A 12,006-nucleotide genomic window follows, 5' to 3' on the forward strand; every position below is an offset into this window, starting at 1 on the left:
ACAGAAATTTCCTTACTAATTCCAGTGAGGGAACACAAAGTGGTGACCTGAAGTCAGAACACTGCACAGTTTCCATGCTTCCAAACAAGTACCGAGAAGTCAAATCTGAAGTGCTTTTTAGATCAACACCTCGATTCACTTTGGGGAAAGGAACACACTGAGTGTGTGAGCATCTTGTACAAAGTTTGATAGAGGTAAAATAAACAACCACTGATAACCCTAACTATAGCTTTACAGAAAGCCACCGATTTTCTAGCCTGATTGAGACAGGTATTAAATCACAACGTCTGGATGCTATTAGTATTTGTTATTTTACATGAAAATGAATACTTTCATTCAGCATGGCTTAAAATCTTTATTTGTCTCAGAACAAAAACACACTAAATCCAAGTGAGATAAGTATTGACTCTGAAGAAGACAGTATGTTAGGAGGATTTAGTTATATATGGGGGGGGTGTTAAAATTTCTGGTACATGCAATTTACAGATTACAGTACAGAAATGTTTCTAGAGAGGCATTGCCATGTTCCTTGTCTTTTCAATGAGGCCATTTAGTTCACTGTGCAAATGCAGAACTATCAGATGTGACTCCATATTAAGCACTAGAGGGCTGAGACTCCCTAAATCACCCAGCACAGTGCCTCACACTAACGTGAAAAATAAACAAAGCTACTCTAGCAGCATTTTCTCCTCCTGAGTCAGTGCTTTGGAAGCTAATAAGGAATAGTACTATTACTTTTATTACTCTGCGGATTTTGTAATAAACTTATCCTTGTACACACTCCACAAAATATGCAACCATTAGCATACAACAGAGGCAAGTAATAATACACATGAAACAGAGTAAGAACAGGTGTTACGCACCTTCTGTAACTTTAGGCAGTTCTGGAGAGTAAAAGGTACGAGAGAAGCAGAGGAAAGTAAGCAAAGAATATTAGCTGGGTAGAAAAGTATACAGATTTAAAACTTTTAACTACTACCCATATCTCATTTGATTTCACACTCAACGGGTTCTCAGGGCAGCATCACAATCAACCACAGCAGACAGACCCTAAGCAGCTTAACCTCCTGCTCGTTTGTCGTGCTCACTGTCTAAGTGTCTTTCCGTATCCTCTGTCCTTGAGAAACAGTTCTGACTAGTCCTTGAAGAAGAGAACTGGGAGACGAAATCATCTCCTGGGCAGTGTTTTTAGGTCAGCTGTGACTCATGCATGTAGTGTGGTTACTTTCACTCAAGGCCCAAGCTTTGCCAGGACACTCCCCCACAAAGGATTAGTCACGAAACACTGTTTCAAAGAATAAGACTGAGGCAAGAAACAAACACAGGAGACAGCAGTGCAGGCAGGCATTCAAAGGTCAAGTGGGAGATTATTTAAAAACCTAGATGCAAGTCAAAGCACAAAAAAGACAAAAAAAAAACCTTCCCTCTCTGTCTTGAAAACCCCAACGTTCAATTGCCATTTATTAAAAACCACAAAAGTTGCTGCCACTGCTGCATGAACAGTTACAACAGTATCAACTTACTTGGATGATTATTTAGCTCCTCGAGTGAGGAGACATTTACTAATAAAACATATCACTTTAAAATATATATTAGGAATAAATAACATCTAGAAACACATATTTGAAAACAGAATGACAAGCTTTTCAATGAATGGCTCAATCATCAGAATATTCTTGCCTCAATTGGTGAAACAAACAAAACTCCTAAAGTCATTCAAAGCAAATGAATCTGTAATTGAATGCAATAAATATTATAAAATCCTAGGGAGTCATTTCTTCAACACACCCTGCAGTCAGACCCTGGTGACATGACAGCCCCTTGATGCTCCTAACCTAGGCCAGTGTCTCAGTGGCTTCTTAGGATCTGACAGACAGGAGCATTTGCCAGTTCCAACCACCACGGCTTGACAGTAAAATTGCTGGGGAAGAAAAATCTACTTGAAAGGAGAAAGGTCCACAGGCAAATAAAAACAGATCTAAATAAAACAAAAGAAGCAAGTGGCTAGATAAATGGCTTGCTTCAAACTGTATCTTAAATTACTGAGTACTGGGCCGGAGAGTGGTTTGGCAGTTTTAGATGCTTGCCTGGCGACCTGAATTCAAACCCTGGAAGCCATATACACATGGAAGGGGGAACTCTACAACACCGTCCTCTGCCTTCCACACAGGTGTCACGGGATAACATGTTCTCCTTCCAACAAACACATGAATAACGCTTTCATGAGGAAGGTGAGACAGGAGGACTGCCATGAGTTCAAAGTCAGCCTGGAATTCACTACACAATAAATTCCAAGCTAGCCTGGGTTTCATAGCGAGATTCTGTCTCAAAACAATAAAACAGCAGTTTTCTTCGGGATAAAGAGTACTGTACAAACTGCATCCAAGGGGAATTAAGAACCATTTCCATACAAGGCTTAGGAAAGAAACTTGCAGAGAATGAAATCTCACTGCACATTTTAATACTTCAGAGCAGAGGTTGTCCTGAGACCCAGAACAGCCCACAGGAACATTTGCAAAGGCAGATGAATGACAGATACTTCATCGACCTCTTGTCTAAGGATTCTGTGTTGCTAAGATGAAAGGAAGTTTGTTGAACATTTGCTATACACCTGTAATATCTACAATAACCATAGGTAGATACTATCATCATCATCTCTATTTTAATAGAGAATTTAAGCTGGGGCAGTGTAATGCCAGAACTGTGTTAGTTATTACATCTACTGCTAGCCATGAACGTACTGCTGTGGGGGGCATTTACCCCACAGCTGTTTAAAATAAGAAAGGGCAGGAACCTTAATAAACAAAATCTGAAGTATTTAGTAATATAGTAAATGTTTGGATTGAATTCATTGTATGAAAAAAAATGTTATGAAACATAAGTGTAAATTTTGCTATTTAAAGAAAATTAAGTATTTAGAGAAAAAAGTCTAGAAGAATATATACCAAAATTTTAACAGTAGTTATCTCCAAGGAATATATTTATAAGTGAATATTTTTTAAGTATTGAGATTGAATCCAGTGTCCCAGCACATGCTACCAATGAGCTGTATCTCTAACCATCAGTATTTATTTTCAGACAGGGTCTCACTAAGCTGCCCAATAGCCTCACTCTGGAGTTTAGGCAGGTCTTGAATCTGTAATCCTGCTGCCTTAACCTCCCAAGTAGCTGGGATTACTGGGCTGTGCCACCAAGCCCAGGTTTATGAGTGAATTTGCTTTTTAAATTTAATATATCAATATCCTATAACTGCACACACACAATGTCTTCAATAAGACATTTTTAATGACATATTATGAAGTAAATTCAGTATCCTAATTCCTTGAAATAACACCAGATTATACATTCATTTAAGGATATACTTGACCATGCATAAAAACTTTACCTTCCAAAAGCTGTGAGCTAACATTGACAAAATCAATTTTCTTGCGGAGATAGCGCTGATTCAGTTTCCAAATGCACGAGATGAATGCATTCTTTTCAGCAGTGCTGCTGGCAACCCACTTATAGATTTTTTCAAAATGTAAATCAAATTCGGGACTTTCCTAGAACAAAAAAATGTAGAAATATATTGATTTTGATCAATTAGCAATATTCATTATTAATATAAAATCTATTTAAAAATTAAGAATGGAAGCTGTTCTTGGGGGGACAAAAAAAAAAGACCAACTAAAAATATTGTTTACATGGCTGGGGATGTAGCTGAGTGGTAGAACTCTTGTCTCACAGGTCCAAGAGCCTGGCTTCAATTACTACTACTACCACCATCACACTACACACACACACACACACACACACACACACACATCAACCGAATGATTTGAAGTGCTTAGACAATATAATATATAGCAAGATTGGACAAACAACAACATCCCACAGTGGACTCTTTCTCCCTGTGCCCTTAAAGTCTAGGGGTGAAAGGAGAGGATATACACTTAGTGACATTGTGCTCAACGTCCCTATAGTAACATGACAATGGTGTATAGCTCAAGGTGGCTCTCATTTCCTCTTTTTAAGCTGCTTATAAAGCTTTAGTTATCAGGGACAATGAAAAACGTACTTTGATGGCATCTTTGGCGTCTACCACAGCCAGGTCGCGAAGGGCCCAAGCAATCTGTCTTTTGTAGAAATCGCCCTTGTCAGACTTCTTGACTTTGACCACCTTCACCTGCACTGGGCGCTCAGTTGTCACTGTGGAACGAAACACACGACTGTTAGCAGCTTCAGTCATCCCTCATTCTTCACCACTCACTGCGAATGTGACTTCGGCTGCCTCAAATAACTGCACTAAAATAAGTGCAACAGTCTGTAATAAGTCAACTGAGGAATTCGCAGAATCCTAAAGGAAGTATCTACATCAGACTATAAGGTAGAAGGCAGACAGAGGCCTCGAGGCTCCAGACCTGTTTTAAAGGGTGTAGGAGGGAAATCTAGTGATTGACATGTATGAGTGCAGAGGCCGGAAAGAGCCTAATGCCATCACAAAGAGCAGCAGTAAGAAATCAATACAGGCAGCACAGAGCAATGCAAGGTGGACGGAACTGAAGTACCCACAAAGAAGGGTGCTCAGCTCCTCAAGCAGTCCATCTGCGGCAGTGGGGGCTGCGGTGAGAGAAAACACATGCTCTAATTTCTAGTTTCAAAAATGACTCTGACAACAGAATAGAGTTTGGATTTAGAATGAACTTTGATACATTTGAAAAGTAAGTGGTGTTCCAAACAACAACAATGAACAAACAAAACCCCAAATACTCTTAAAAATCTTATATACCAAAATGGACTAAAGCAATGGTTCTCACCTGGGGGTTGAATGACCCTTTCACGGAGGCTGCATATCAGATACCCAGCACATCAGATATTTACATTATGATTCATAACAGTAGCAAAAGTACAGTTAGGAAGTAGCTATGTAATAGTTTTATGGACGGGTCACCACAACACAAGGTTTAATGTAAATTAAAGGGTTGCAGCATCAGGAAGGTTGGGAACCACTGGCCTAAGGCATATTTGGAAAACATTCCTATTAAGCTACACTTGCTAAGCAAAAATCTGCCATACCCACACTCCCCTAAACAAGTCCAGCAGTTCAACCTGCTTCTCCTGCCAAGTTTTAAGGAAAAAAATATCTTTAAACACAACTATTCTAGTGAGAAATCAAGGCATGTGCCCTGATTTACTTAATAATTGTGGTGAAAACGTCAAAGGAAGCAAGGGGGAAAACTGCATATAGATAATGAACATGGATATCTATCCAGATAGTCATAATAATTAAAAAACTGTTCAAAACCATATAAGGACAACCAATCCAATAGGAAAACGAGCAAAGGGCATATGTGGTAAACTTCACAGGTAAAGTAAATGGCTATAAATTCATGAGAAGGTACTCAACCGCATCATTAATTAGGAAGGTGCATTTTGAAACCACAATGAGATACTAGGTCTCTCCTGCCATCCTGGCAACAATTGGTCTGTCAGAAACAACGGTTGATTAAGGCAGAACACAAGAAAACCACACTGCTGTGGTAGTGAAAAGGAAAACCCCTTCTTAAAATAATTCCTAGTAGAATAGACTCCACATCTAAGTATCTGTTTTAAAATAATTCTGGCGTATATGGCAGAAGACAAGCACAAACACATTCACAGATGAGCTGTCGGAACACAAAGCCTAGAAAGAAACCTACCGTGCACCCGATAGGACCGGATGGCGACGATAGGACACACCCAGTGGGACATGCCACTGCAGTGACTGTGAAGGGATCAGAGCCTTGTGAAAGAACAAAAACCAAACTTATGGCCAGCCAGCTGTGGTAGCAGACTGCTGAGACAGGTGGATCTCTGGAGCTCCAGGCCAGTCCAGTCTATGCAGCAAATTCTAGGCTAGCCAGCGTAACACAGTGAGAGCCTATCTCAGAAAGTAAAACAATAAAAAACTCCAAAACAAAACAAGATTCCCATGAACAAACTGTTGAATGGGAGGGGGGTCATGAAGAATTATAATTCAATTCATTAAAAATTTAAAGACAAGCAAAACTAAATACTCTATAGTTTGCAATTATACACGGGGAACGTGATGAGAGTCAGGAGAGCAAACACCTGTTGCTGGAACGCAGAACGGGGTGAAGAAGGCACGTCAGGGATAACGGAGCTGTCATCTCGTTCCCCCTACTTGTCATCTACCTTAGATACAAGCTATAGAATTTTTCTTACATCCACTCAATATTCAATAAAAACAAAGATTAACTGGTCATTTCAATCATTTTCACCAGCCACAGAAACAATGAAGACATTTTTTAAAGAAAGGAATGGCCCTCAGGACTGAAGGAGTACCAAGCACACCTCTGTGCTCACTAACTGCCCACCTGTAGCACACAGAAAACAGTTCTTTTTCTTCTTGCCCGCTTTGCAGACATTCACGATGCTCAGCAGGCGCTCGTCGCTCGGTGTGAAGATATCTCTCTGTAGTGCGTGCTTGATGGCTGTCATCTTTCCTCAGCTGAAAAACATTTAGGATAATGAGCACCGAGCTCATTATCAAAATCACCCACACAAACTGCTCCGTCTACGACTCAAATGATAAATTATTAATAAATACTAATAAATATATAGTAAGCTAATATATGTACATCATAAAAGCTTGAGGCTACAAGTTTGGAAATGAAATCAGGAAAGCCAGTATCAGTATTGTCAAAGTCAAAAAATCTTTCCAAGTGTTCAACAACACATACATATACACACAGACAGACAAATAATCATACTTACACACATGTCCATACACACACATACAGGTTTCTGTGTTAGGTACTAACAAAAAAACTCTTGATGTAGCCTGTTTTACTTCAACAGTCAAAATTAGTAGAAAGAACAATTAATAATGGCCAACGCTCACCATACTAAAGACTCAGAGCATGGTAAGCGGTAAGGAGAGGGTTGGTCGCAACTCATACTGGAATTAAGACATAACTCAACAAATATTGTTATTTGTTATGTGCCAGGCAGGACTCTAGGGTATAGTGGAGAATCTGACAGGCATGACGTAACTACGTGACAGTCGTCTTCGGAGCTAGTAATGAATGAACTTTGCAGTGTTTACAGAACGTTTCAGTTTGCCAACAAGTAAATTAACAGTGGCCTGTACAGCTATTTCCCCAAGTCTAAAACCCATGCTCGGACCCCAGGTTCTCTTTAGACCTTTGTTTTCTAAAACCCCAAGCCTGTATGGTACAGAGGCGGCTAATCACTGTTCATCGTGGGGCTCCGCTGGGTCATCATTACACTATGTGTCTGCAAACGCATTCGTGGGTCGGGCCATCTACTGCAGAGACATCTCAACAGGGAGAGCTGTCATCCTGAAGAGAGAGCCCGGTCTCTCCCTCCACTGTTCCGTCCATTCGGGACAGATTTTTTATTTTTTTGCCAAACTAGCGTGGCCTGGGCGAGAAGGACGTGACATGGCTTCCATAGGCCCAAATCAACATGTCCTTATAAATCTCTTAAATGCACGGCCCAGTCTCTGCGCAGTTTCCTCTTCTGGGTGACAGCAAGCGGGCAGGACGCGTCCCCGGAGCGGAGGAAGGTGGGCCGGGTCACCAGGGAGCGGCGGACACGGCGAGGACCGAACAGCGCCTCCAACGAGGCCACCACCTCCAGGACCGCGGGTCTCCGGCGAGAAGCTTACCGCGAGGCCGCCCCGCGGAGGCGGGAGCTCCGAGTCCGACACTGGACGGGCGCCGGCAGCGACAGCCGCTGTGAAGCGCTTCTCATTGAGCAGGGATGAGGAGCGACCAGAACCCGCCACTTCCCGTATCCGCTCACGTGACTGGCCCGCATCGGAAGTTAACCCTGTAGGGACGGAAATGGAGGTTGTGGAGGAAAAGGTGCCAGCCAATGGACGTGGAAGAGGCGGGACGCGACGGGGCGGGCCGTGTTGTGGGCGTTGAAGGGCAGGGGCGGCGCCTGTAGTCGCATAGGACGGTAGTTCTGAATTTGTGACTGTCCAAGCGACCCTTTTTTCAGGGTCCCATGTCAGCTATCCTGCACATCAGATATTTACGTCATAATTCGTAACAGTAGCAAAATTACAGTTATGAAGGAGCAACGAAAATAATATTATGGCTGGGGAGAGGGCGGGGATCTCCACAACATAAGGAACTGTATTAAAGGGTCTCAGCATTAGGAAGGTTCAGAGCCGCTGGAACAGAGCAACTGGAGGAGCTGATATGGTGGTATTTCCTTTTCTCTACAAGTACCCATTTTGGTCATTGTGCCACTTCATTCGAGAGCTCATCAAATGATTTCTCCTTGGCGTTTGGGTTGTTAAACCCTGTTAACTCTCGAATCTTGGGATCAGAGTTTGGGAGTGAGCACTTCTGTGACTAAAGCCGGAATCTATGAAAGTGGAACCTAAACATCATTAATGCCCTTCATTTCTTCCGGTGTAGGACCATGGCACTTAGGAACTTGATATTCTAACAGGATTATGCAGACCTACTTCTTGGGCGCTTTTTGGAAATTGTATCCTCCCCGGCTCACATAGGATATTGAACCAGAATCTTCACTTGAAGATGATGCTTGTTTCAGTGTGAGAGGCGTGAACTATGCCAGGATTTCGGGCTGTAAGTGATTCATTTAGGCTACGTCCCTGGCAAGGGTTGAGTGCCTGGATCTTTGATTCCAAAGGGAACTCACCAAGGCCAGCTGGCCTGGGTCTGAAAAAGCATGGGATAAAACCGGACTCACTGAACATAGCAGTCAATGAGGACTACTGAGAACTCAAGAACAATGGCAATGGGTTTTTGATCCTACTGCACATACTGGCTTTGTGGGAGCCTAGGCAGTTTGGATGCTCACCTTACTAGACCTGGATGGAGGTGGGTGGTCTTTGGACTTTCCACAGGGCAGGGAACCCTGATTGCTCTTTGGGCTGAAGAGGGAGGGGGACTTGAATGGGGGAGGGGGAGGGAAATGGGAGGCAGTGGCGGGGAGGAGGCAGAAATCTTTAATAAATAAATAAAAATAAATAAAAAAACAAAAACTATACTGTTTAACACACACACACACACACACACACACACACACACACGGCCGTTCAAACATGAATCCTATCCCCGCACTAGTTCACAGTGAGGAAGGACTCAATTGTGAAAGAGGGATAACAAACTCTACCAGAATGGATTTGTTAAGAAAATGACAGAGGTCATTCTAACGCCCCACGTTATTCTATTAGCATAAAATTATGACCGTGTGGTGGTTTGACGAGGAATGACTCTCTTCAGCTCATATGCTTGGTCATTGGGGAGTGGCACTGCTTGACAAGGATTAGGAGTTGTGGCCCTATTGGAGGAAGTCTGTCATTGAGGGTGGATGTTCAAGCCAGGCCCAGGGTCTCTCTCTTCCTGCTGCCTGCCAGTCCAGGTGTAGGACTCTCGGCTCCTTCTCCAGCACCATGTCTGCTTGCATGCCGTCATGCTCCCCTCCATGATGACAATGGGCTAAACCTCTGAACCTGTAAGCAAGCACATATTAGGTGTAATCCTTGATAGGAGTTGCTGTTTGTGGCGTCTCTTCCCAGCAATAGAACACTGACTAAGACAGGCAGTGTCCACGGATTCTGTAGTTCTGCCAGCACCCTCAGGGTGCTGTAAAAGGGATTTGTAGGTTGCAGTAATGATGATCAGGGATGCTATAGTTTTAGAGATTGTGAACATTGGCAGAATTAGGGAGAGAAAAGATGACTTCATGTCACTTCTTCCTGTATATAAAAATGAATAATAATGTGTGTTTTTACAAGCTCTACTGAATGGAAAGTTGCCCCAGGGGTCATTAATATACCTAAGAGCTATCCCAGAGTGAGAATAACAGCCAACCAGATAATGTCATGTGACAACCCATCTGTGAGCCAGAATCCAATCCTTTATTCTGTATTTGATTCTTTAAAGGACTCGTATGTGACTGTAGAAGTGAGAGCAGAAGAGATGTCAGGGTTGTGAAAGTAAACTACGAAGGAGTCTGAACTACACCTTGAAATTGCTTGTGTTTTCTGAACCTGCTCAACTTGATTCCATGCCATCTCCATACCTCAGCAGGTTGGCTCTGAACCTGTGAACCTGTGAGTTTGAGGAACTAATAGTACATCCAGCTCATGATAGTTGACTCTTACTTTCCCAGTACAGAATGATTCTCCGCTTCAGAAAGCATGTCTCGCAGAAGAGTAGGGACCTGTGTAGCTGGTCTTCCTGTAGTTTTCTGGAGATTTTCCACAGTGCTTTTATCCATCACAGATCCAAGTCTTCAGATCTATTGTGGCAAATGGTCTGGTATTAGGGCAGCTTCTATGACATCCCTTCCGGGCAACATGGGCACGTGGTGAGTATTCTAACTTTGTGTGACGTTCAATCCAACATCCTTCCTTCTGGGAAACAGTCTGGTCACTCTTCTTCATTGTTCACGGAGTGACTTCATTCTGACATCCCTGCTTCCCTTCCTCCTAACTCTCAGCACCTATTCAGCCCTGTACAAGTATCTTAACCTCATTGGCATAGGTCATCATCTGGTCAGGGAGCACAAAGGCTGTGTTAGAACTTACTCCACCGGTCCTTGCCGAAACTTTGAATGGCAAACTAGCTGATGGCTTCTGCTTTCTTCTGTACAGCCTTACAACTGTATTTATTCTTCTGATCTAAAGCTCTCAATATTTATTCTCACATACATTCCACTTGACCCTATTGGTGCACACTAGCCCATGTTATGAAGTATCTTTTGATTTAGCATAGTTCAGTGGTTCTCGACATCAGATGACTATTTTTTTTTTTTTTTTTTTTTTTTACTCCTTGAGGGACATTTGACAATGTTGAGACTTTTTTTGGTTGTTATTACTGAAAGAGATCTGCTGACATCTAGTGGTTAGACGGCAGAGTAGGTGCTAACTCATGTATAACACTAAGACTAGCTCTTCTCAACAAAGGCCTATCTATCCCCAAATGCCCCAATTGTCCAAAGTGAGAAACCTCGGCCCTAGTTCTCTTTAGAACAGGGGTTGCAATGTCTCACAGAGTCTGTGTTGTGGTAGCTTGGTTTTGAAGTCAAGGCAGTGGGGAAGGGATGTGAAGGAAATAAAATTATATTATGAAGCAATTTTCCTTGCAACGTTTCCAGACATGGGGAGATTGCTCTTTGTTCTCAGGAAAGAGACTGTTGTCACTGAGGGTGAAAAAAAATTGAGGGTTTAAGAATGTGATGTCTATACAGTGTTCCCATTCTAGATTTCAAAGACCCATTCCTTTTCTATTAGGGCCTTGGCTTTGATGTAGAAGATATTCCCAGGCGATTCACTTAGATTTTCTTGAACTTCTGTTTCTTTTATGTTTAAATACGGGGCCTAGGTTTCATCATAGTCTGCAGAGTGCTTCCTCTGCTCTAGAGGCCCTCAGGCTTTTGTACTGAGCTCTGATTTTGTGGCAATTTATGAGAATCTTAGAGATTTGTCTTACAATTCTGAACAAGTTGAAAAAAAAAGAGAAGTGTTATCTGTTGGCTTCCCCTCCTACTGGTCACTATTTCACCACTTACCACCGCATGCGACTAGAGAGCTGAATCGTGCAGGTATTCCAAGCCATGGTGGCATTGTCGGCAATATGACATGCCAGGGTGTGAGAGAGGCCAGCTGTTGTCATATCATTACTGTGAAGCTCTGACTGTCCTGGAACTCACAATGTAGATGAAGCTGACCTTGAACTCAAAGAGATCCCCCTTCCTCTGCCTCCAGAGTGCTGGGATTAAAGACATACATAACTACACCTGACTGCATTTTAGTCACCTTTATGGGTAGAGTTTGGTGGTGCTTTTAAGTGCATCTATTCTGCACAGAGTCACATACCTGTAATCCCAGCACTCTGTAGGCTGAGGCAGCCAGACCTCTGTGAGTTCAAGGCTAGGCCGATATATAGAGTGAGACCCTATCTCAGGAAAAAAGTAGAGTGATAGAATTTATAATATTGTGTGATGTTACCA

The 12,006-nt window shown here is 42.5% G+C and overlaps 1 protein-coding gene across 7 annotated transcripts in view; it reads right to left on the reverse strand.

The window, feature by feature from the left end:
* Positions 1-7,818, reverse strand: part of Exoc1 (exocyst complex component 1) — a 37,501-nt gene extending 29,683 nt beyond the window's left edge. For 4 of the 7 annotated variants that reach the window (XM_041671534.1, XM_041671532.1, XM_041671531.1 and 1 more), the window contains exons 1-5: positions 7,676-7,818; positions 6,360-6,493; positions 4,061-4,191; positions 3,386-3,545; positions 864-884 (exon numbers count right to left, since the gene is read on the reverse strand). In XM_041671534.1, the coding sequence (XP_041527468.1) occupies positions 864-884; positions 3,386-3,545; positions 4,061-4,191; positions 6,360-6,483 (436 nt within the window). In that variant the 5' untranslated portion in view covers positions 6,484-6,493; positions 7,676-7,818. The remainder of the gene's footprint in view (positions 1-863; positions 885-3,385; positions 3,546-4,060; positions 4,192-6,359; positions 6,494-7,675) is intronic. The other 3 variants (XM_041671535.1, XM_041671533.1, XM_041671530.1) reach the window with 1 other exon arrangement.
* Positions 7,819-12,006: the final 4,188 nt, after the last annotated feature.

Source organism: Microtus oregoni, unplaced genomic scaffold (genome assembly GCF_018167655.1).
Source record: "Microtus oregoni isolate MIOR12 unplaced genomic scaffold, Mior012 000021F_ref0000039, whole genome shotgun sequence".
NCBI classification, from domain to species: Eukaryota; Metazoa; Chordata; class Mammalia; order Rodentia; family Cricetidae; genus Microtus; species Microtus oregoni.